The following is a 26,926-nucleotide window of genomic DNA, read 5'->3' on the forward strand; positions in this document are numbered from 1 at the left end:
TTCATCGATTAATTCCTCGATTTAATTGCTCTAGTTTTTTTTTTTTTGAAATTAGGGTTTTGATTGTGTTGCATTTATTTGATTTCAGGCTCGAGACAATTTGTATGTGCTTAGTTGAAGTTGAGAAATCGCTAAAGCCTTTCGATTCGTTACTAGCTACTCCCTCCGCCCTTCTTTGATTGCCCTTTGAGCAATTAAAAAGGGTCGAAGGGAGTAAGTTTAATAATGGAAAATCTTCTTTTCTCTAGGCCTCATGATGTACTCCGTATCATTCTCATGTAAATGTCCCGCGTTGTTACTTTAAGATATTTTCAATTGGCTTTGCATCATAATACATTGGTATTCTCTTTGCAAGTAGGTTCTTGTAAATGTCTAAGATGGACCAGAAATATAAAGACTAGGTAGTTAAAGAAACTGGGGTTTCTTTTGAAGTATAACCTTTTTAGTCTTTGTTGGTTTTGTTTATCAGGCAGCGGAAGAGGACTACTGTACTAAACCAGCTAAGACTATGAGGCCTTTCCATGCTCTTCTTGATGATGGCCTTATAAGGACACCTATCACAACCGAGTTTTTGGTGCTCTCTAGGTATATTATGGTTTTATTGTATTGAGTGGGAATGCATTGCCTTAATGGTTGGTTTTCTAGAACACTCATTATTGTAATGTAAGTTCAATTAGTGTTTGATTATTGACCATTAAATCTCATAATCTATAATTCCAAATTAGGCTTCATTATTGGGTCTACTGTATTCATGTCATGAAAATCACACTAGTTATCCGTTATGGCTTGTGAAGCAGGGAGGTCTTATAGAGCATAATTGTAATATTTTGTTTCAAACTCTCAACCAAAGCTGTGATTCTACATCTATTAAGTGTATTTCCTGGATACAAAATTTGTAATTATTGTGTTTGGATTTGATAGTCTTATATAAATTAAGAGTTATCATGAAATGCTGTAAACTGTTAACATCAAATAAGAGCTTAAAAAGAGATTAATATACATATGATATTTAGCCATGTTACTTGATTAGTTTTCTTTTTTACAGCATCATTTTTTGTTGATTGCAGTATTGAAATAGATGAAGAAAGGAATACAATTACAAGTGCAGTTCAAGCTAAAACAATCAAGGTGAGATCAAGCTTTTTTTAACCAGTTTGGTCTCCATTAGATTTCCATTGGCTTTGGCCGACTGTTTCAGGCCTGAATTTATGTGAACTAGCAATAACATTCTTCTCTATAGAGTGAATATGAAGAGAATCTGTTTCACTGACATTAGGAGCTAGGAGCTCAAATATTTATCGAGTGCTACAACATGCAGGTTTATTATGAGAAAATGGTTACATTCATTCCTATTTGTCTAGATAGGGGTTAAGATTTAGGACTGTGGAAATAGTTTGGGAAGGGTTAAGGTATTGATTGTCTGAAAAGTTAATTAAGAGTCAACTGTCAAGGTGAAAAGTTAAGTGTCAGCCAGTTAAGACATCACTCTTTCTATCTCCAGTAGAACTTCTTTCATTGGAGGTCTTCTCTTCTCATCTAAGTTCAAACATTGTTTTCCAAGATTAGCAATGGCGAGAAACTCTTCCTCTGAACCCTCTTGGAGGACTTGTGAACCAGTAGCCTGTAACTTTTGTTTTGTTGGTGGCAGCTAGGATCTTTGAGTGACTGTCACAAATTGACGGAAACCATTCTTAATTGGAACACCAATCTTTAACCTATTGCCATTTCGTGAAACTACCCAACCTTTGGGAGCAGATTTAGCCCCTCCCGGCCATATGATGGATTCAAGGCTAGCCATAGCAGAGGCATGTTTGCCATATGATGGACTCAAGGCTAACCTTAGCAGAGGCATGTTTACTGCTATTACTTGATACACAATCTAGGAACTAGTACCATGACACTAAAATCTGGACAGAATTTTCAGGAGTGTAGGCTGATTTTACACCTTCGCCTGTATTTGTTAAAATTTCTTGCTTGAAATACAATCTAGGAACTAATACCATTGCAACGAAACTGGAGAGTAAATTTCAGGCATGTTTAGCATATTATATTGCAATTTTGTTCCAGTAACAGGACTGTACTTCTGCACTCTACAATTACCTGTAAGGGCTGTGACTGCAGTTACCTGCAAGGGTTGTAACTCTCGAATGTTGCAGCTGCCCTTGGCCTACAACCTGAACTACCCCCTTAACAATTTATTTTTATTTGAGGCTTTACCTATTTTGTTAACGATTATAGAACAATATATGCATTTGTTTAACTACTAATTATGCTACTTATTACAGTTTTCTGAAGAAACTTATTCATCGGAAAATGTGGATGAGGTTAGAGACATGTGGGTCGAGTATTTGCTCAAGCAAAAAGCGGATCAAGAAAACAAAGTTGATGGTATGGAAATAGCTCCATGAGTTTCGGTTCAAATTGTTGATAAATTGGTGTGAATGATTATATTTTGGAATTGATTTTTGTTTTACATTTTTGGAAATTGCAATGTAAAGCTTTGACGTTTATGCAAATTACAGTTTATGTAAAGCTTGCGTTTTGAGCATTACTTGTGGGAAATTTATTTTTTTTGGTAAAATATGGATTACGGATTTGTTCTCGAATTATTACAAATTATTTATTATAGCAGGTGTGGTTTTGTGCGTTTGATGCTTGCTGGCCGGTAGTTTAGAGGTGTAAACGCAGGTTGAATAAGCATATTAATTTTGAATATATTGTTGATCCACCCGTATTATTCTGCTATTATCGATTGCTTTTGTTTTTTTTATAAAAAAAAGGTTGCAAAGAGACCCGTCAGGTGTAATAAAGGCTCTCTAGTTATAATAATAAAAAATTCAAAGAGACCCCATATCTAAGATATTAGGTCTTAATTTTTAAACAAAAATAATAATAAAAATAGCAAAGAGACCCCCTATCTATATATGAGGTCTTAACTGCTTTAATAAACAAACATAAAAATATTCAAAGAGACCTCCTATCTTACTTATGGGGTCTGAACCTTTTAAAAAAAGATCTCCCATCTCTGATAAGGGGTCTCTTTCCCTTCTAAAATATTTTCACCATCTTTTACATAAGAGACCTTCTTTCTTACTTGGGGGGTCTCTAGCTTTTAACAAATAGACCCCCTCTCGATGAGGGGGTCTCTTTATCAAAGAGACCTGTGAGATAGAGACCCCTTGAAAGGAGATCTCTTAAGCCATTTTGGAAGGGTCTCTTTGCCCTTTTTTGTAGTAGTGGATGTTTGATGTCTGGTGCAGAAAACCGTAGCAACAAAGGATGTGCAATTAGCACGGGAGACCGCGCGCTGAAGATTCCTGCGCATGCAGCAAGCAGCGCTGGGCGCTGAGCTCGGCGTTCGACGCGGGGCTGTGCTATAAAAGCACCCCTTGCCGTGCCATTTGAAGAGCAATCACTTGTATTCTCTTGCTTCTTTCTCTCTCAAAGGTCGACTAATCTCTCCCCTTGGTCTTGTTCTTGCCTTCTCCATGTAAGTATTTCATGTTTTTGCTGATGAAATAATCTCTAGGATTGCATGTAGTTTTGATGTTTCTTGTACTTTAGAACGATGCTTGTATGCTTAGGCATCTTGAATTTTTGTAGAGAATTTTTTGATATGCACTTGAACTGGAACTGTTGGAACTTGTAAATTTGAATTTTTGAATTTTGAAAATTTTCTGAACTTTGTACCTGCCATTTGTAGATAGTGGTCTCACTGGTGACATTGCGGGGTCTAGGGAGAGAATAGGCTAGGATGCCCAGATGTTGTTTTTAGAACTTTTGATTGCTGGCTTCGGCATGGGTAGCCTAGGCGTTGGTGTAGAACTTGTATACCTGATTTTGCGTGGATAGCCTAGGCGTTGGTGTAGAACTTTGTATACCGGCTTCGGCATGGATAGCCTAGGCGTTGGTGCATACTCTGTATGTTGAACTAGAGATCCCTGGCTGAATTTGTACTACCACTGGGGATTTTGGAATTTTTGACTTTGTACATGCTAGTATAGGATAGCCTCTGAATCTTTGACTTTTGTGCGGGCTAGTATAGGATAGCCCCCAGTTTAGACTCTTGACATTTTGTACTCTGCTTGATTTAGTATACCTCGTCATACTCGGAGGAAGCTCGCCGAGTGTTCGGTGGTTCGAGCTGCTGAGGAGGATGCTTCGGACGATGAAGCGGCTGCCATAAACGTGCCGGAGGGGGGTTTGGTTCCCTGGAGAGTACTCACTTTTTTCGGCACTGGATGGAGTCCCTCCGATCTGGTGTTTCGACCGGAGTTTCACTTGTCTCAGCGGCCTCGCGCTGGTTTGGTGAGTCTTGTACTGTGTTTTATCTCTTGAACTTGTATAGGTTTTGAACTGACCGACTTATCCATAGGCCGATGGAGAACCGTTACTCACCTATTGGTCCTTGGCAGACCTTCACAAGGTTTTCCCGGCTGTACAGGCTGACGCGGAGGCTATGGAGATCTGGGTGCAGACGGGCCTAGTCGACTTCTGGTGTGCCATGGGAGATACTTCGAGGAAGACGGGCATCAAAGCCCGGTTACAGGCTTTGCTGGAGCGGTGATGGGATACCACCAACACTTCTCATATGGCATGGGGGGAGATCACCATTACCCCTTTTGAGTTTGCGATGATCACAGGTCTTCCTTTTTCTGAGAGGAACGTGACTTTTGATTCGGAGCTGACATGGCGCTCGGTCATCGCCAGGGACTTGCTCGGCCCTGTTGTTGACTTGGCGGACGATGACACCCACGCTTTTGTGACTGTGATCATGGCCGCGATCCGTAGCATGGGTGTATCTGCAGAGCAAAGGGTTAGGCTCTTCCTCTTGGCTTTGATGAGTAAGGTGATGGCCCCGAGCAGGAACAGTCGGGTGCATATTAGCTTCCTGACAGCTTTGCAGGATTTGAGGGTCATTTCGAGCTACAACTGGGGTGCTCTGGCTTATAGCCACCTCATGTATGAGATGAAGTGGGCCTCTCGGACTACGCCGGAGAGTGAGCCTAGTATTGTTGCCTTGTGGAGTGTGCTGGAGGTATTTGAGACTCCTTGTACTTTGTATCTTGTATTTTGTACTTGTATGTTTGTATCTTGAGCTTGATTGATGCTTTGTTTGCTTTTTCAAAGATTTGGATGTACGAGCACTTCCCGACTTTGGCGCCGGCTCGCACTAGAGATGCGGCTTACCCGTATGATGCCTCTTGGATAGGAGCGGTGCGTAGGAGGGTGCTTCTGGCGGCCTCCCACAGAGCTTTGAGAGTTTTACCCGTTGATGAGGTAAACTTTTGTACTGTTTTTTCCTTTGGTATTTGCACTTGTATAGTTGCCTGAGTTGTCTTCTGTGTAGGTGATTTGGCGTCCTTTTGCTGACGCGCCTGTACCTGCCTCGGTTGCTCGTGCCCACTTCTTGTCCGGGTGGCGGGTCTTGCTCCCGGGGGTGTATCGCCATATGTGTTATTTGGGGGAGCGAGTGTCCCTTCAGCACAGCACGAGGGACAGACTTGTCCCTAAGGACCCACCGGAATCCATGTTGGCGCCAGACGAGGAACTCGCCCGGCTCTATTTGAGTGCTAGGGGTGATGCTGTTTGTCTCCCCTGGAGGAACTTTGTAGATAGGAGGGGTTGCTATGAGGACTTCTTGAAGAGGCTTACTCCACCAGTACGCTTCGTACTGCCGGTGAGTTTTTGAACTTGTATTCTTGTATTCTTTTATTCATGTATTCTTGTACTCTTGTATTCTTGTATTCTTGTGTTATTGTGTTCTTGTATTCTTGTATTCTTGAATCATTGTATGAATGTTTGTAGGAGGAGGAGGTCGACCTTGAGGACATTCCCTATGCTGATAGGGTCATCCGCTATGAGAACTCGGATGAAGAGCAGGTGGAGATGACCGTCCCTGTGGCTTCTCCTCCGCACCGGAGGTCGTATGATGTTGTACCGGAGCATTATACAGCTGTGAGTACTGTTGTATTTGCTTGAAATTGATTGTAATCTTGTATCTGAAAATTGATCTTGAGTTTTGTATGCAGGCGCCTCGGGTGAGAGTGCGTCGCTGGATGCTTTAGATTGATTCTTTGAAGAGGCATTGTGCCAAGCTGACCAAGAAGCTTTCTGGCCGGGACAGAGAGGTGCTTTCATTGACTGTGAGGTTTTGTACTCTAGAAATTCGAACTTGGATGTCTGATTCTTGAATTTTGTATTTTGTATAGGAGTGTCGTCGAGGTCGCAGAGGTTCCGTTGACTGGGAGCCCCAGGTGGAGACTTCGTTGAGGCAGGAAGGGCCGAGCTTGGATCTGGGACAGGGATCCGGCGCTGGACCTTATCAGAGGCATTATGATGCTGATAGGGGAGCTGCCCCTTTTATATATGCTGATCCTACCATGCATTCTTTTGGGGGTGCGAGCAATTCGAGGCCTTTTGTTCCTCCTCCTGGTTACTACTTTGGAGGGAGCGGTCCTCAGCCTTGGGGTGTGGATGCTTGGGCTTACAGGCTGAAAATGGAGAGGATGCGTCAGACCTAGATGTTTGGGTAGCCGCACCAGTTCATGGCGATGTCGCCGCCTTATCAGTACCCTTCCCCTCAGCAGGGAGTTTATCCTTCTCCCCGTACTCTTCGTATCTCGGAGCAGGAGCCTGGTACCCCTGTGACAGAGCTGGTTTGAGATCTGGAGCGCCTTAGAAGGCGGAATAAAGGCAAGGAGCCTGTGGTTGACATTACGGCTGGTGATGACTCAGACTGATCCTACATGGTAGCGAGTTCTATCTTGCCTTGGTTGGATTTTTTATAGATTGTATTTGTATGGGTTTGTATGGTAGGAAATTGGATTTTTGTATGGTTTTGTACTTGAAATTTGCAAGGTTTTGAATTTTTGAATCTTGTATGGTTGAAGATTTGAATTTTGCATGGTTGAAAGTTGAACTTTGTATGTGTTGTGTGTGCTTTTGAAATTTGTAGCTATATGCATGCATGAAAAATTTGCAAAAAAATTGAAAAAAAGTTGCCCATTTTTTCGGGTGATATATACCCACTATAAGCCCCCACTTTGACTGAGGTTTTCTGGTTAGGAAAAGCGCAAGTCAAAGTATATTCAATTTTTGCTGATGCATATGCAGACTGGACTTAGGACGCCGATCTAGGACTTAGATGCTTGAATTTTGAACAGATTGACCCGAAATTGGCCCGAGGCGCTGGCTCGGACTGCTTGAAATTGCGCGGTTTGCGGCTTTGGAATCTTGAAAATTGAGGTTGTACTTTGCTTTCTGAATCACTAAAGAGTGCGTACTCGGAACCATAAAGGGGACGGTGGCCTCGTCCTTCGTTGCAGGCCCCCGCGCTTGGCGCAGGTCTCGGCGTCTGGCGCCAGTGTGCTGTGATGAGAGCCGATTCTTGTATAAATAGGGAGTATTTCGGATCATTCTTTGCATCAATCCTTCCCTGCTTTCCCATGCATTTGCTTCCTTATGAAAAAAGAAGAGAAAAGATGGCTACGTCTTTTGAAAATGCCTTGAGCTCTTGGCTTGGTTCATTAGGCAAGATGGAGAAAAGGGAGCTCGATGGCATGCATCTTGGAGTGCTCGCCTCCTTGTCACCTATTTTGCTGGGCTTGATGTCCCCAAGGCTTTCCGCTTGAGTGCCTTTAGTTTTTGTATCTTTGCCGCTTCCTCTTTTCGAAACAAGGGTTTGACAATGGTGGTGCCTCCCTAATAGAGATTGTAGAGCAGTTTGCTAGTGGTCGGGACCCAATGCCGCTCGTGATTGGCGAAACATTGATGGGCCTTGATATGTTGAAATCGGACCCCTCCTCTTTGCCGTGGGGAAGTCCGGTATTACTCCAAGTAAGGATCTGGAGCTTTCTTGTATATTGAATTTGTACTTGTATTGAATTTTGAATGTTGAATTTTGAAATGCTTTTCTTGTATACTCCCCAAGGTCTTGCTTATGGAGAGGCTCATGCTGGTGGCACCACCGGAGAACATTGAAAGCTATAATATAAAGGGATTCACTGTGCGGCGCATGGTGTATGGCCGGCTTTCATTTGATGAGTGGCGATGCGCACTCTCTGGGATTGAATCTTGTATAAGGTGGGTAGTTCCTTGGTGGGGAATTGCTGCTATGAGATATGCCCCATGCTCTACTGCTTTGAGGGTGCCAAGCCTCACAATGTTTGTCTTCTACTCGCCTGCTAGAGTGATGAGACAGTATGGCTTGAAACAGGAAATCCCGGACTGTGCTGAAGAGAACCCGAAACCTGTTTGCTCTGAATGCCAATCGACTTAAAGTTTGGAGGCGGTATTGGGTCGCCAAACCATTCTTGAGTGTTCAATACCCACCTGAGCCAGTTACTCTGTCTGCGGGTTATGTTGTATGGCTGAATGGCCCAAGCCAGAGGGACATTTCTTTCTCCGGACCAGCTAGAGTCCGAGGTTCTAGGACTAGACGCCCTGCATCAACTAATTAATAGGAAGGTGACGGGAGTGAGGCCCATCCGGTGCTTGACCGATCTGAGTCCAAAGGAGGTTCGTCATCCTCACGTCTTGGAAGACTAGCAAGTTCCTTCTCCCACCACCTGGACAAGGGGAAGATTGATGATTGATTGTAGGAAGAGCCAGGGGATAGTACACGAGGTGCCAGGACTCAAGAGCATAGTCGCCGGACCCTAGATCTTTGTAGGCTAAATGTGTTTGAAGTTGTATTAGAAGGAATTGTGTTTGAAGAATGTGTTTGGAAGGTGTGTTTAGAAAATTTGCTTTAGGAAGTGAAAAGTCTTTTGAACTTTGCTTCACTTGATCCTAACCTAGTATTCGAATCAGCTTTGAAGGCCTTAGAGGCCAATAAAGAGTTATTGTGTTAAATTCTGCTTGAATATGCTTTGCTTTGAATTGGCACATTTGGAATAAAGACAATAACAATTAAATTTTCAATTTTGAGTTTGATTTTTAGGATGCCCTTAATTGAGGAAATTTTGAATTTTTTTGTATTAAAGTGGGCGGGCCTCGGAATGAGGCTGGCTACGTGTCCCGTTAAGGAATCAGGTCGGACGTAGTTCTAACCCTTACAGGACTTTTGAATTTGATTTTGAATTTGAACATAGAACTTAGACATAGAACTTCTTGAGTTGATCGAGGTTTGTGAGGGATCGGAATTCTGTTCCGTCGACATCTGTTAATTCGACTGCTCCCCCGGAGAGGATTTCTTGAAAATGTACGGGCCTGCCCAGTTGGGTTTGAATTTTCCCCTTGGGTCCATGATGCTCTTGCGAAGGGCTTTCTGGACAAGCTCACCTTCCTTGATGTTTCGGGTTCTGACCCTTTTGTTGAAATGTATGGCCACTCGGCGCTGATAGACTTGTACATGGTGAGTAGCTTGAAGTCCACGTTGATCGAGCATGATTAGCTCGTCATATCTTGCTTGTACCCATGCAGCTTCTGGGATTTTGCTTTCGAGAACTATCCTTAGAGAAGGTATCTCCAGCTTGATAGGTTGTACCGCTTCCATTCCGTAGACCAACGAGAATGGGGTTGCACCAGTTGAAGTGCGAATTGAAATTTGATATCCCCACAATGCGAAGTGCAGCTTCTGGGGCCAGTCTTTGTAATTGGTTGTCATTTTCCTGATGATGATCTTAATATTCTTATTGGTTGCTTCGACTGCCCCATTAGTTTGCGGGCGATAAGGTGAAGAACGGTGATGTTGAATTTTATACTCGGTGAATAGATCTTCACACTCTCCTTGAAAATGGGTTCCCTGGTCACTGATGAACTCGTGAGGAACTCCGTATCAGCATATGATGTTTTCTCATATGAACTGGGCCACTTTCTTGGAACCCAACACTTTGAATGATCTGGCTTCGACCCATTTGGTGGAATAGTCGATGGCAACCAGTATAAACTCATGACCCCCGGTTCCTGTTGGAGTGATTTTGCCAATGACGTCGATACCCCAAGCTGAGAATGTCCATGGTGATGACTGAAAATAAAGCAAGGATGGGGGAATGTGCTTTAGATCTGCACATTTCTGGCAGGTATGACATTTCTTGACATAGAAATAGCAATGCCGTTCGAGGATAGTCCAGTAATATCGAGCCCTGATGACTTTGAGGGCCAACATCTTCCCATTCATGTGGGTGCCACAGACTCCGGCATGTACGGTGTTCATAACTCTTTGAGCTTCGTCTTTGTCAGCACATCGAAGATTAAGGCCGTTAGGGGTCCTCTTGTATAGAATTCCGCCTTCAATGACGAAATTGGTTGATTGTAGTCGTAAAGCCCTTTGATTCTTGTTTGAAAAGTGTGGGGGATATTCAGAATTTTGCAGATACCTTTGAATGTCTTTAAACCAAGGTTCCTCTCTATCAGGCTCGATGTCGTCAATAGCATGGACATATGCTGCTTCTTGACGCGTTTCAATCGTAAGTGGCATTTCAACCTTGCCGTTTGGAATGTTGATCATTAAGGCCGGCTTTGCAAATGCATCGGCAAATTGATTCTCCTCTCTCCGGAGGTATGTATAGTGAAGCTCTTCTACCTGCTCAGACAGCTTCTCAAGATAGGACTGGTATGGAGCCAAGCTCTCGCTCCTTACTTTCCATTTGCCAGAAATTTGATTGATGATTAGGGAGGAATCCCCGTAGACTCGAAATTTCTGGACACCCAATGCTAAGGCGGCTTTGTTAGGTTATGATACATATAACTGAATATAAATCATGCGGAAAAACCATAAAGCCAGGAATCCCAATTAATTGCCACATAACAATTAGCATAATTTAGGATGCATACTCTTTGTAGCATGCCCTCCCTAGCTGCGCCCGAACCGAACAAGAACAAGTCTATGACTCCAAATGTCGTCCCTCCGTAGATAGTCCACAGCACGCTCGGATCCGCCTTAGATTTAATTAACTAGAATTGCACCTAAGGTTCTATGTAATTTTCGGTTTTTATGGCAAATATAAAACTGAGTTTTAAGCGTAAAACTTGAATGAATACTTGAATTACTCGTTATAAATTGTGAAGTATGATCACCTATTTATAGGGTAGGGAAATCGGATATTAGAATCCTACTAGGAATCAATTTAGCTAATCTGAATTTAACTTAAATTCAATTACTATATTTCTAGTAGATTTAGGAAATTAATCTAAACGAATCCTAATCGATCAAGGTTTCGTACACAAGCACAAACACACACACGGACAGTAGCCCACGAGGGCCGTGCCAGCTCGCTGGCCTTGCTCGCGGGCCTGGCCTTGCTCGCGGTCCTGGCCTTGCTTCTCGCTTGGTTGGGCTTGCTTGCTTGGTCGAGCGGGCTTCGTTAGGCGTTGGGCCTAGCTTCGTGCTGGGCCTTGCGTCTAGCAAGCTCGTCCGATGGTTATTTCGTACGTCGCGCTTCCGATTAATTTTCCGATTCCGGAATTCATTTTCCGATACGAACAATATTTAATATTTCCGATTCCGGAATAAATTTCCGTTTCGAACAAATATTTAATATTTCCGTTTCCGGAATTATTTTCTGATTCCGATAATATTTTCCGATACGTACCATGTTTCCGTTTCCGGCAACATCTAAGACTTGGATAATATTTATATTTCCGATACGATCCATATTTCCGTTTCCGGCAATATCATCGTTTCCGGAGTATTCATAATTTTCCTTTGACGATCTCAGCTCCCACTGGAACCAAGATCCGTCTTTTCCGAATATCCATAGATGGAGTATTTAATACCATTAAATACTTGATCCGTTTACGTACTATTTGTGTAACCCAACGGTTTCAGTCAAGAGTAAGCTATGGATTAATATCATTAATCCACTTGAACTGAAACGGCCTCTAGCTAGGCATACAGTTCACTTGATCTCACTGAATTATTAACTTGTATAATTAACACTGAACCGCATTTATAAGACTTACCATTAAATGCATACTTGGACCAAGGAAATTATTTCCTTCAGGCTTCCAGGCCTATAATGCATGCTTCATATTCTGCCGCATTGTTTGTGACGTTGAATTGCAGTTTTGCTTATATCGGAATATGGGTGCCGTCCGGGGCTACTAGAACTACTCCAACTCCACATCCGTTCTGATTTGAAGCACCGTCAAAGTGCATCGACCAACTATCATAGCTGGTCATTAAGATTTGCTCGTCGGGTAAGTCATAATCCTCCTCTTCTGCCCCGACGAGGCAATCGGCTAGGAAGTCTGAGACTGCTGAACCCTTGATAGACTTTTGCGGGGTGTATTTGAGATTGAATTCTGCTAGCATGACCAACCATCTGGATAATCGTCCGTTGAGAGCTGGTTTTTCGAACAAGTACTTGAGAGGATCTGCTTTGTTGATTACATGCACTGTATGGGAGAGCATATAGTGCCGTAGTTTCTTTGTGGCCCAAACCAAGGCGATGCTAAGTTTCTCGAGCTGAGTGTATCTGGTCTCGTACTTGATTAACTTTTAGCTGATGTAGTATACAGCGTTTTCTTTGCCTTCAATTTCCTGGGTGAGCATGGCCCCAACCGCTGACTCTGTTGTCGTATGGTAGAGCCTGAGGGAAATCCCCAGCATGGCTGGCTTTAGTACTGGTGGATTGGAAAGATAGTATTTGATAGTATTGAATGCGTGCTGGCAATCCTCGTCCTAGACCTTGGGTTCGCTTTTGCGGAGCTTTCGAAATACCGGTTCACAGATCATAGTGAGCTTTGAAATGAACCTACTGATGTATTGTAGTTTGCCGAGAAACCCCCGAATCTCCTTTTCATTCGTTGGCGGCTTCATCTCTTGAATGGCCTTGATTTTCGAAGGATCAGCCTCGATGCCACGAGAGTAACTTGCCTGACGTTACCCCGAATGCGCATTTTTGAGGATTGAGCCTCATGTTGTATTTCCTGAGCTTGTCGAAGAGCTTCCGGAGTACTGAGGTATGCTCGCGTCGCTCTTTGGACTTGAAGATCATGTCATCGACATATACTTCAATATCCCTATGAATCATATCGCTCATGATAGATGTGGTTGTTCTTTGATAGGTTGCCCCCGCGTTCTTTAGTCCGAACAGCATAACTGTATAGCAATATGTACCCCACTGAGTGATGAAGGTTGTTTTCTCCATGTCTTCCTCTGCCATGGGAATCTGATTGTACCCTGCATACCCGACCATAAAAGAGAGTAAGGCATGATTTGCGGTGTTGTCGACTAGGATGTCGATGTGAGGCAATGGAAAGCCGTCATTAGGGCTGGCCCTGTTAAGATCTCTATAATCCACACACATTCGTACTTTGCCGTCTTTCTTTGGAACTAGGACGACATTTGCGATCCATTCCGGATACTTGGCTTCTCGAATAAACCCGGCCTCTAGCTGCTTAGAGACCTCTTCTTGAATTTTGAGGGAAACGTCCGGTTTCATGCGTCGGAGTTTCTGCTTGATGGGCTTTGAACCTGGAATGAGGGGAATTGTATGCTGACCGATGCTTGGATCAACCCCTGGCATATCATGATAGGACAATGCAAAGACGTCTACGTACTCTGAAAGTAGCTTGATAAGATCATCTCGCTCTGCTTGAGATAGAGTTAGGCCCATCTGAACTAGTTTTGTATCACTGTTGTTAGAAAGGTTACCTTTTTATGTTTCCTCAATTAAGGGCGTCCTGTTTTCATGATTTTCAATAACTTTTAGTATTTCAAGGTCAGTTTCTTGTGAAGCAAAGTTGTTTGGATTAGAAGTGTATTTTGAATTTGGACTTGAAGAGTAAGAGGAAATAGAAGTGTTATTGAAATCAGCAATCATTACATCGATATTTTTGACTTGAAGCTCGGCCTTTAGAAGCTCTTGATTGATGCAAGACTCTAGACCTAGACTCTTAGACTCATCACTAGACTCAGATCCAGACTCATCCTCTGACTCGGACTCGCTCATCATAGATCCTTCGCCCACAGTAATCTTGAACATTTTGCTATTTGGAGCAGATATCTTGAGGGACTTTCTCCAGCCATTGACCATCTTCTCACTTTGAGTAATCAACTTAGATGGGTCGAAATATTCGATTTGAGTGATCATTTGGACCATAGTATCTTCAGGAATGATCGGTGTTGTTTCCTGGCCAAATAGGAGACCAAAAGCTGATGAATAAAGGCATTCAAGGGTGGCTTTGTCTTGTATCAGAGGAGCATCCTCAAGGAAATGACAGTCTTGAAAGATTTCGAACCCAGGGTAGAGGATCCCTTTTGAAGTATCGTAGAAAGGCTCTGGAAAGTCGAAGTACAAGTCGTCCTATCCTTCTTTTGTGAATTGCCCATTGGTTTGATCATTGCTAGCTCGACGGGCTCTTAGCTTAGCCTTTTGCTGCTCGTTATCAAACTTAGTCGGCTTGTATCCTAGACCATAACAGTTAGTGTGTCCATAAGCTTTGAAAGGAGGCTCGGTAGGCGGTGGCAGAGTAGTGCGCAAGAACCGCCCACGCTTGATCATCATGTGCCTTGCCATGGGATTCATTTTGGACTCGATGGACCCAACTTCGGCACTGAACCCCCAAAGGTCTTCATCATTCTCATCATGTTCTATTAATATCAGAGCCTTGTCGGCTATCTTGGTTCTTGGATGGGATGCATTTAGAGTAATGACTTTCTGATGGAGTGAAGATGGCACAGCTTTGAGGTCCTGGATCCAAGATCTCCCCAAAAGGAGATTGAAACTTGCCTTGATGTTGATCACTTGAAAGCTCACTTTGCGCTCGATTGGGCCTGTGCGGAGTAAAAGAGTGACAGCTCCCATTGCTTTCCAACGAGTGTTGTCATAGGCGCGAACACCTTGGGAGGAACTAGAAAAGTCACTAGGAGTGAAGCCCAAATTCTCAGCCGTGCGAAGAGGACACACATTGATGGCTGACCCATTGTCCACTAGAGTCATGGGGATGAATTGGTCTTTGTATTCAACAATTAAATAGAGAGCCTTGTGATGGCTTGCCCCCTGAGGTGGTAATTCCTTCTTCCAGATTTGTAAGTAACCCGACCAACTCATCAGGAGTGACTTCTGGGGTGACATTCAAATTGACAAGAGCATTTATTAGAGCAGTGCCATGCTCCACAGAGGAAGCTATGAGTTGCCAAATATTAACCTCTGCCTTTATGAGCTTCAATTGCTTGATCAAAGGATTCTCCTCAGTAGGTAGAGGGATGCTGGTTGCCGGTGTTCTGTTGACTGGCTCTTGAATTCGACCAGATCTAGTCATGACTTGAACACTGTTTTCTGCCATAGGGCCCAAGTACCAGTCGGGGCTCACAATTTCTCGGCATTCATTGTCAGAGATGTTCTCAATAGGAGGGTCCTGATATGCGTCTTCATCATCGCTGGCCCATATCCCACAAATGCCTTCTTGAGGAAATCCAGATTCCGAGTTTTCACTTGGCTGCACAGGGTGTGGCACAGGCCTTTGGTTATGAAAGTTTTTCTCTACCTCGAAAGGACCCACATCATGGAAGAGAGTTTATTGATTGTCTTCGAGAGCACTTATGCAAGCCTCAGCTTTCTCAACACGTTCATAGAGCTCTGCTACAGCCGCTGCTAGTGAAGTCATCTTGTACAAGATTTTGAGAGAATGAGTCTGAACACCTAGTTACTACATGAATTTGAACTTTAGACATTGAAATTCCCGACACATGATATGATATGCATGCAATGAATGAGACCTAGACTTGAGTCTAAGTGCCACTTCGAAGACTCGGAATTTTGGATTTTGTATTTGTATTCGGGATTTGCAACCCGTTGGAAGTGTTTGAGAATCGCCTTCATTCTTTTGTGGAAGTTGACTCCTTGTACTAGAACTTGGAATATCGAAAAGGGGATTTCGACCTATTGGAACTTGGACTATTTTAGGGGAATTTCAACCCATTGGAAATTTGGAAATTGGACTTGTATTAAGAGATTAAATTTTGTATTATTTTAAGGGAATTTCAACCCGATAGAAATGGAATTGATTTTGTATGGTTTCAAGGGAATTTCAACCCGTCAATATTTTAGGGGAATTTCAACCCACTGGATCTTGGAGTATTTTAGGGGAATTTCAACCCATAGGATAGAATTTTGAACTTGTATTATTTCTGGGGAGTTTTAACCCATTGAGTTTCGAAATATTTTAGGGGGATTTCAACCCGTTGAAGTATTTTAGGGGGATTTCAACCCATTCGAGTTTGGACTTGTATTTTTTCAAGGGATTTTCAACCCAATGGAAATGTTTTGAGGAATCGAATTTGTATTATTTCAGGGGAGTTTCAACCTAATGGAAATGTTTTGAGGAATCGAATTTGTATTATTTCAGGGGAGTTTCAACCCAATGGAAATGTTTTGAGGAATCGAATTTGTATTATTTCAGGGGAGTTTCAACCCATGATAGAATTTGAGTTTGTACTATTTCAGGGAATTTTCAACCCAATGGAAATGTTTTGACGGATCGAATTTGTATTATTTCAGGGGAGTTTCAACCCATCGAATAGGAATTTTGAACTTGTATTATTTATGGGGAGTTTCAACCCATAGAATAGGAATTTGAATTTGTACTATTTCAAGGGATTTTCAACCCATTGGAAATATTTTCGAATTTGTATTTGGGAGCAACGGAAGGCAATGACTTTTTGTAGCTTGAAGATGAGTTTGAAGTTTGAATTTGATTCGAAGCTTGAACATTGAAATGGGAAAGAGGCACTTTTGTATAGAACATGAGATGTCTGAATTAGAATATTCCGACATCGCGCCATCATGGATCTGGAATTGGATTTGAAATTTGGAAAGTTCGGCATCATGCCGCCGTGGACTTGGAATTTTGAAGTGTTTGATCATGGAATTTTGAATTTGAAAGTGAATGAGGAAAATCCGGCATTACGCCATCATGGAATTGGAATTGGAAAGTTTTGAATATGGGACTTGAGATTTGAAAGATTGAATGTAGGAATTTTGAACTTGAGGTTTGGAATATGGAATGTAAAAGTCGGCATTACGACAACATGGATTTGGAACTTAAGGTTTTGAGATTGGAATTGGCAACTTGTATTTGAGGTTTGAAGACTCGAATGCTTGAACTAGAGAATTTGGCAATATGACGCCGTTTGATTTGAGTTTTGAACTTGAAAATTGAAGTTTGGACAAGAAAATCTGGCATTATGTCACCGTTGAATTTGAATTTGGATTGAAATTCGAAATTTGAATTGGAAAATCCGGCATTATGTCGCCGTTGGATTTGAACTTGAATTTGAAGCTTGGAAATTTGAATTGGAAAATCCGGCATTATGTCGTCGTTGGATTGAATTTGAAATTTGAAACTCGGAATTTGGACTAGAAATCCGGCATTGTGACGCCGTTGGATTTAAATTTTGAAATTGAAACTTGAAATTAGGACTAGAAAATCCGGCATTATGACGCCGTTGGATTTGAATTTGATATTGAAACTCGGAATTTTGACTAGAAAATCCGGCATTATGACGCAGTTTGATTGAATTTTGAAATTTTGCATTTGTGTGTGAGGCGTGTTTGAGGGTTTTGAATAAAATGTAGTGGCACTACTAAAAGACCTTAAATCGGCGATTTTAGATGCATGAGGTTTGAATGATACTCCTAGGGGTTTGGTTTCCTGGTTGGAGGCTAATGGTTTTGGCAAGCTAGAACTCGAGGTTAGCCATTCACGCGTGGAAAGACGCCCACACAATGCACAAGTAGCACGTTTTCACACTAATCATGGATGTGAATGCGACATGCAAAGTTCTCAACCTAAGGTCGGTCTAAGTTTTTTATGATGCATGTGGTCGGCTTTGGGTGTATAAAGGTACTCGACTAAGAGGCGAATCCGATGACAACTTGCACACCCGCCTAAGGGACGTGTGTGTCGGCAAACGACCTCCATACTTGACATCGGGAATGTCAAGCAAATGCCAAGTTTCGGTAGGCGCGGAAATGGTCACACACTTTGGTCGGGAACCGTATGGAGAGTTATCATTTCGTTGCCCCAGGGGCAAGCCCGAATGTAGAACACATCCGTTTGGGCAAGGTTGAAATTCGTTTTGCACAAATATGGTTTTCGAAAAATGCATTAAATGCCTAGAAATTAAAAATTGAAATCGCACTTGAATATTGTATTTGAAAAGCTCGTTTTTCGACATTCTATCTCAAGGTTTGGGAGCGTCCTTCAAAGTACAGAAATAGACTGACTCCCACTTGAAAACTCGAGCAACATGGGCAACAAGCCATTGTGAGCCACTGTCCTGGATGCAGGCAGTGGCGTTTGGCGCAGGTGGCTGCACCTGGCGCCAGTGCTGGCATCCAGTACTTAAGCAGATCAGTGGCTTGATGGTCAAAGTCTGCTCGTATTTTCGAAGTTGAAATCAGGAACTCCCCAGTGGAGTCGCCAGAATTGTAGGACGATTTTGTTTACTCTTCCTACGGGGTGAGGATTTTTTAAGAAACCTTTGTATTTTTGTACTTTGTAGGAGTCGCCACCAAACATTGTTTAGGGTCTCGTTTGGAAAGACCGAAAATGACTCTATTAGGATAAGGCTTTGAATCTTCGAAACGGATGGGTGAGATCCGGGCAAGGGAACGAGATGCTTATTCCGCGAGCTTTAGAAATAATTCAAGTGTGTGACACAACATTTTTTAAAATACCCTAGTTTAGACTATGTGGGTTTTAATTTAGAACAAATAGAATTTCTACTTTGTATGGTGGTCACTTTGCTTTAAAGTTAATTTAAGGGAACCTAAGATCGGTTTGTCCAAGAAATTATCTTTGTGAAGCGTGGTGTAACCTTGTATTTTGTTGAATTTAGCATGTGAGGTGATGAAAGCGATAAACAAGTAAAGCGACATCACAATTGAAAGTAAGTGCGGAATTAGTAATGTACAAGACACCCTAGAAATGGACTAGGGAGTAGGTCCACAATGCCTAGAAGGACTAGGCAAGTAAAGTTGCGGAATTGAAAGTGCGGAATTGAGATTGCGTAATTGAAAGGTGCAAAATTGAAATTGCAGAATTAAAAGGTGCGGAATTGAAATGGCATTATTGAAATAGAATTTAAGCACATGAGGTCAGAACGCCAAACGGCTACTTAAAAATAAGTGCGTCCGACACGGAGTGAAAGCTAAAAAAAATCTCAACTTAGGATGGATTGTTCACCCAAAGTATCCTAGATTTTGCATATAGAACTGGAACTTGAAAAGTTTGAAACTTGAAATGTTGAACTTTGAAATATTGAACTTGAACTTGAAATATTGAACTCGAAACTTGAAATATTGAAATTAAGAGACTTGAAACTCAAAGATCGGGCCTTTTAATGTTGAAAAGGTTAGATCTTTGATGAGCTCTTACTTTGAAATGATCCTAGTTTTAGGGAAGTGATTATGAACAACCCTAAACATCCTTGGATCTTGAAACTTGAACTTGAAATTTGAAAAGTGGAGTCTTGAATCTCAAAGACTAAACCTTTAAACATTAGAAAGGTATCATCTTTGATTACTCCATATTTTGATGGTGATTCTAGTTCAAGGAAGTGATTACAAACAACCATGAACATCATTGAATCTCGAAAGTTTGTATTTTGTATCACATAAAGTTTGGATTTTGAAAGAAATGTAAGATTGTTGTAAGTGACATCTTTATTGTTAAAAATGCCAACTTAGTAATCATTTTTGAAATAGGAAAATCAAAGAAACATGATTGAATATGGTGGGATTCGAAATTACCTATTTAGGCTTAGGCAAGAATTCCTTTTAGAGCTCCCAATTGCTTAGAGCTTGAAATATTGCATGAGATTTTGGAGGATTTTTGGATTTTGATTTGAGGGGAAATTTTTGTATTACGACGTTATGTTTCGATTTTGCCTCCCTTAATTCTTAGAATTAAGGGTATTTATAGGAGGATTTTCTGCTAAACGCCAGCCAATGCCGGCTTCCAGCTCAGCACCAGCGCTAGACGCTACTGACGTGGCGCAGATGCTGCCAAAACAAGGACGTGGGCTCCGTCCTTACTTTGTCTTGTATTGGTGTACCTTCGTACGATTTGTACGAAGTTTGGCACCTAGTGTTTGCTTGGGGGTTAAGACTTGATTTGAGTCTAAAAACAAGCCGTTTCGGGTTTTTAAATTTCAGTTTTACGGGACGAGGCCTGGCTTGCTCGGTTTTGTGGGTCGGCGCCCGAATTTGGGTTGCTTAGTGTTATTTTGACTGGAAAAGGCCTTGTAAAACCAATGGGATAGTCCATTGGGTGAGATTGTACTTGGATTTTGAAATTGATTTTAGAAAATTGTATTTTGTACCGAGTTCCGGAAGGGGAACTGCCTCGGGAATTGGATTTTGGCTCTTGGATTTTGGAAGCGTTCTTAGCAATTGGAATTTCCGCACGGATAATGGTATCGTCATCATCCCAGTGGGGAGACACGATTTAGATGTCTACAGGTAACACTAGGCTTCCATTGATTCGTGCGTGCAATTTGTGAACATTTATAAAATCAATATTTTAATATTTCAAAATTTATGTCAAATTAATAAATCGTATTAATTTCATAAAATTTTAGGTGATTAATCGAAAATTCCTTAATTAAAATAATTTTTGATATACTTTAGGGATTAGAATTAGGTTTCATAAAATTTTAAAGATTCAAACTTTAACAAATTTTAGGTTGTGCTTTTGTCATAAGATCCCAATTAAATTACTAATTAATAATGAAAATCAAAACAAATTCTGAATTATTTGAAATTCAACAAATTAATTATAATTACAAATTAGGTAGCATAATCAATGAATTTAAAACTTAAAATTGTTAATCTTATGCATTGGGTCTTTTATTACCTCAAGATTATTAAACAAGATTCGCAAAAATTAGTTTTTAACATCATTAAAATTATAATTATACATTCGAAAAACTAAAACTTCCGAAAAGTCATAGTTAGGCTTTGAATTTAGGAATTTTGCGTTCGTGAAAATTTGAAAACGCCGTTTACATGTGGAATTCACTATAAAACATAATATTCCTAGCATTATTGACAAAACTGCCGAAAATCCTACGAACATATTAATTAATAATCGCATGAATTTGCAATTATTTATTCCAAATTAATTCACCCCTTTCATTCTTTGCAAATTTATAAGATTAATCCATATTAATTTAAATGATTATGCAATTAATTAGAGGCTCGTGATACCACCGTTAGGTTATGAACAATCTAATGTCATGCGGAAAATCATAAATGCCAGAATCCCAAATAAATGCACATAATCATTTAGCATAATTTAGTGAACACACTTTGTGATGTGTGCCTTCCCTAGCTGCTCCCGAACCGAACAAGAACAAGTTAGAACGCCAAACGTCGTCCCTTCGTAGAAATTCCACAGCATGTTCGGATCCTCCTTAGATTGTACCAACTAGGATATAATTTAAGGTTTATGATTTCGGGATCTCACTTTTAGGTGATAGGCAAAGTGTATTGAATTGTGCTTCAATTGTTGTGTATTGTACATGTCCATAGGCCATGTATTTATAGAAAATAGGAAAAAAAATCTAGGAACCAGAACCCTAGGAAAGTCTTGGAAATATACCAAAAACCAATTTTCCTAAAATGCTAGCGCTGGCCGGCTGCTTGCAAGGTAAGCAAACCGACTAGCTTGGTCATGTGTGCACACAGCCTTGTGGCCCAAGAATTCTTGCCTTCCGAGCAAGCTTGGTGCCATGGGCCAAGCAACGCATAGCCCGCACACGACCTGAACAGCTTCGCGCTGGGCGCTGGGCCTGTGCGTTGGCGCTGGCGCGCTAGGCCTTTGTGCCTGGCGTGCTTGCGTTGGCGCTAGGCCTTGGTGCTTGGCGCTGCGCTTGGCTCATCGAGTGATGGGCCATTACTTCGTGTAATGGTTTATCGTTCATTTCGTGCTTCCGTTTTGTTTTTCCAATTCCGAAATTTCTTTCTAATTCGAAAAATATTTATGTTTCCGATAATATTTCTGATTCCGACAATATTTTCGATTCTGACAATATTCCTAATTGAGATAATATTTCTGTTTCTGGTAATATTTCCGATTCCGACAATATTTCTATTTCCGATTAATATTTCCGATACAAACCATATTTCCGTTTCCGGTAATATCTTCGACTTCAATAATATTTATATTTCCGTTATGAACCATATTTCCGTTTCCGATAATATCTTCATTTCCGGCAAATATTCTTTTTTTGCGTTTTGACAGTTTGTTTAGCTCCCACTGAAACCAACATCCATCATTTCCGAATATCCATAATTAGAGTATTTATTGAATATAATATTCAACTAAATACTTGATCCGTTCACATACTATTTGTGTGACCCTACGGGTTCAGTCAAGAGTAAGTTGTGACATTAATAATATTAATTCCACTTGAACTGAAGCGGCCTCTAGCTAGGCATTCAGATCACTTGATCTAACTGAATAATTAACTTGCTTAATTAATACTGAAATGCATTTATTAGACTTAGCATTAAATGCAAACTTGAACCAAGGGAATTATTTCCTTCATTCCAGTCATTGGTGTTACCTTGTAGGTTCAGTCAAGAGTAAATTGTGAGCCTAATTAGGATTAGACCTCACTGATCGAAAGCATTGCTCCAGCTAGCTGTTCCGATCACTTGATCTTACTGAATTAATTATTAGTAATTAATATAAACCTTGGTATTAGACTATTGCACATTGGGTGAAGGACATATTTCCTTCGATCTCCCACTTGTCCTTTAGACAAGTGTGCATTCGCATTCGTTTGTCGCTTAGTGTTACTTGCTGAACATAAGGTAAGATCCAAGTCATCCTTATTAGGTCCAGAAGTATTTCTCGGATTACTGAGTTCAATTGTTAAAGTTTTACAGAAGGTTGTGCCTTAACCATTCTTAGCACGACCATACATTTTCACAGTATCTAACTCTTCGAGAGGCCTTGTTACACAACAACACCATATTATATCAAAGATATGTGGACAATCGAATCATTTAATCTATAAATACTCACTTTGATTCATAATACGCTTGAGTACTGCTTTTATAATCTCCTTTTATGGTGCGACGTTTAGCGAGCATTAAAGCGAACTACTCTTCAAACGAGTAATCATAATTATGTAGGGGAATACACTTAAATACATATTAACATGTGCGGAACAATCCCCAAATCCAGGAAGCATGTATAAAGTATAGATTAAGCAAACTTACATTCGAAGCATGTTTTCCCTAGTTTATCGATTCACAAACAAGAACAAAGAACTCCAATTGTCGTTCCTCTATTTGGTTCACCGACACGTTCAGATCCGTCTTGAGATATGTAGCTTAGACAATGCTCAAGAGCTTTTATCTTTTGGGAAGAACAGTATGAATGGAGGCAAAACTGAACTTATGTAGAATTAGAATATTGTAGGGTTGGAAAAACATAAGTGAATGGTGGTGTGTTATAACCCTAAAGTTATAACATGACCGGCCAAGGCACAAGGCCTCAACCGGCCACACACACGCACCAAAGCCCACAGCAGCGCACATGCGGGCATCGTAGCCATGGGCTTTGGGCCTCGCTTCTTTGTATGTTGCCTTGCTGCTTTTTGCGCGCGCACACGGACATGCCTTGCGGGCTGGCTCCTCGCTGCAGGCGAGCTGCTGGCTCGTTGGATCTTGCGCGCATGCGCGCTTAGCTCGATGAGCCGAAAGCCTCGTCTCGGCTCGTATTCACGACCAATGTTTATCGTACTTGACGAATCACCGTCATACGATACGATTATTCGTTTGTCCTAGCTTACGAATATTCGCAATACGATATATGATTCCGATCCAACGTTATATCGTCTATTTATGTTTTTCCGAACTAATTCCCGAAAAGCTATTAAAAAAATTTCCGATTCATTTAATCCAGTGATCTGTTACATGCCATTGGTGTGACCTTGTAGGTTCACTCAAGCGTAAGCTGTGAGCCTAATAAAGATTAGAACTCACTGATCGAAAGTATTGCTCCAGCTAGCTGTTCCGATCACTTGATCTCACTGAATTAATTGTTCTTAATTAATCTGAACCTTGGTATTAGACTAATGCACCCTGGGTGAAGGAAACATTTCCTTCAGTCTCGCACTTGTCATTCAGACAAGTGTGCATTGGCCATTCTGAGCACGGCCATGCATTTTCACAGTATCTACCTCTCCAAGAGGCCTTGTTACACAAAAACACCATGTCCTATCAAAGATAGGAGGACAATGCATTCTTACAATCTATGAACACTCACTTTGATTCATAGTACGCCCAATAACTGCTTTAATAGCCTCCTTTTACGGTGCGACGTTTAGCGAGTATTAGAGCGAACTAATTCTCAAACGAAAAATCATGATTACTCATGTTCTGAGGAATGGTTCTAATCACCATTAATGAGAACTGCTTATGACATGACTTTAATATCTTAACGTGTTCCAATGTCCATTCCGATACAAGATCCAATAAGTATCTATGCAAAAGATTCTGACATCCAGTCAATCTAGTTCAAGAAACTGAACTACAAATCTACTTGCAATCTAATATTCATTAGTCATTGGCCGTCCACCTTTCAACGACCTGGATTAGGGATCCTTTGTGACTTCAATATTCAAGTTCACTTATGGGTGTTTCTTTGTCAAAGAATCCATCTTGACATCCCATTTGAATGTTTTGAATCACTTGGACTTTTCATTTAATACTAAACCAAATTAAATGAATATGAAATAAAGAATTTCATAAATATGAAATGGTTAAACCTATTTTTTTATACACAGATCTAACAGATGTTCTAAAACAAAACTTAGAAAATCAAAGCCATTCTCCAATATGCTTGATTCCCATGGTTGCTACATGTACGTTGTGCTTCACTTGTGGCAACGGTTTAGTCAATGGATCCGCGACGTTGTCGTCAGTTCCAACCTTGCAAATCTCGATTTCTTTCCTATCAACGATTTTTCGAAGTATGTGAAATCGCCGCAGTACGTGCTTGGACTTTTGGTGGCTCCTAGGCTCCTTTGCCTGGGCAATGGCTCCGCTATTGTCGCAATACAAAGCCATTAGTCCTTTAATGGAGGGGACAACCCCAAGTTCTACGATGAACTTTCGAATCCAAACAGCTTCCTTTGCTGCTTCTGGGGCACCAATGTACTCGGCTTTAGTTGTAGTATCCGCAATAGTGCTTTGCTTAGCACTTTTCCAGCTTACTGCTCCGCCATTGAAGCAGAACACAAAACTAGACTGTGATCTGAAATCATCTATGTCGGTTTGAAAGCTTGCATCCGTATAGCCTTTAACAATCAACTCATTTGTACCACCATAGACCAGAAACTGATCCTGAGTCCTTTTCAGGTACTTTAGGATATTCTTGGCAGCAGTCCAATGCAAACGAAACATCCGGCCTTATACAAATCATCGCATACATGATGGATCCATTAGCCGAAGCGTAAGGAATTCCACTCATCTTTTTATTCTCATCAGATGTCTTGGGACACTAAGTCTTGCTTAGATATGTGCCATATGTCATGGGTAGATAGCCTCTTGGCTTCCATCATATGGAACCTAGCTAGCACTTTGTCAATGTAAGTGCTCTGGCTTAGTCCAATTATTCTCTTAGATCTATCTCTATAGATCTTGATGCCCAATATGTATTCTGCCTCTCCTAAGTCTTTCATTGAGATACACTTTCCAAGCTAAGTCTTTACAGACTCCAACATAGGAATGTTGTTTCCAATAAGCAGTATGTCGTCTACATACAAGACTATGAATGCAATTTTACTCCCACTGACTTTCTTGTATACACAAGATTCGTCCTGATTCTTGATAAAGTCAAACTTATTGACTGCTTTATCAAATCGTTTATTCCAGCTCCTTGATGCCTGCTTTAATCCATAGATGGATTTCTTAAGCTTGCATACCTTTCCTTGATTCTTTTGATCGATAAAACCCTTCGGCTGCGTCATAAACACAGTATCTTCAAGAACACCATTCAAGAAGGCAGTTTTGACAGCCATTTGCCATATTTCATAGTCATGAAACGCGGCAATCGTAAGGACTACTGCAACTACTGCAATACACAATTCAGATTACACACAACCCTAGGAGAAAATAGAGAACCCTAATTATCTTTGTGCCTCCATAGTGTGTTCATCCCAAAAAGCAAATCTCTTGATTGATTGTCTAAGCTACGATAATCAAGACGGATCTGATCGTGTCGGTGAACCAAGTAGAGGAACGACAAGTGGAGTTCTTTGTTCGTGTTCGTTGACGGATTATTGTGGAAACCACGCTTCGAATGTAAGTTTGCTTAATCTGTGCTTTATACATGTTTCCTAGCTTTGGGGATTGTTCCGCACATGTTATTATGTTTAACTGTATTCCCCTACACCGGCAGCCTCATCTCGGCTCGTATTCACGACCAACGCCTTACGGCTATTGTTTATCGTATCGTACTTGACGAATCACCGTCGTACTATACGATTATTCGTTTCTCCTAGCTTACGAATATTCGTGATACGATATACGATTCCGATCCAACGTCATATCGTATATTTATGTCTTTCCGAACTAATTCCCGAAAATCTATAAATGAATTTCCGAATCATTTAATCCGGGGATCTGTTACATGCCATTGGTGTAACCTTATAGGTTCAGTCAAGAGTAAGTTGTGACCCTAATATAGATTAGAACTCACTGATCGAAAGCATTGCTCCAGCTAGCTGTTCCGATCACTTGATCTCACTGAATTAATTGTTCGTAATTAATCTGAACCTTGGTATTAGACTTATGCAACTTGGGTGAAGGACACATTTCCTTCAAATTACTCATGTTTTAGGAATGGTTTTAATCACCATTAATGAGAACGACATATAAAATGACTTTAATCTATTGAAGTGTTCTCATGGTCAATCCGACACGAGATTCAATAAGTATCTAAGCAAATGATT

At 41.2% G+C, this 26,926-nt stretch overlaps 1 protein-coding gene across 1 annotated transcript; it reads left to right on the forward strand.

Annotated features, from left to right (window-relative positions):
* The first annotated feature begins 282 nt into the window (after positions 1 to 282).
* On the forward strand, positions 283 to 2,408 carry LOC130461752 (uncharacterized). The gene is made up of 4 exons (XM_056829940.1): positions 283 to 354; positions 470 to 585; positions 1,068 to 1,128; positions 2,286 to 2,408. Exons 1-4 carry the CDS (start codon positions 283 to 285, stop codon positions 2,406 to 2,408), a joined length of 372 nt encoding a protein of 123 aa, XP_056685918.1.
* The last annotated feature ends 24,518 nt before the right edge of the window (positions 2,409 to 26,926 follow it).

Source organism: Spinacia oleracea, chromosome 5 (assembly GCF_020520425.1).
Source record: "Spinacia oleracea cultivar Varoflay chromosome 5, BTI_SOV_V1, whole genome shotgun sequence".
NCBI classification, from domain to species: Eukaryota; Viridiplantae; Streptophyta; class Magnoliopsida; order Caryophyllales; family Amaranthaceae; genus Spinacia; species Spinacia oleracea.

Excerpts from the sequence above, each read along its gene's own strand:
- LOC130461752 (XM_056829940.1), top strand. The coding sequence starts at position 283 with ATGTCCCGCGTTGTTACTTTAAGATATTTTCAATTGGCTTTGCATCAT. Across the intron at positions 355-469 it reads CATTGGTATTCTCTTTGCAA|GCAGCGGAAGAGGACTACTG; the intron begins GTAGGTTCTTGT and ends TTTGTTTATCAG. Across the intron at positions 1,129-2,285 it reads TTCAAGCTAAAACAATCAAG|TTTTCTGAAGAAACTTATTC; the intron begins GTGAGATCAAGC and ends TACTTATTACAG.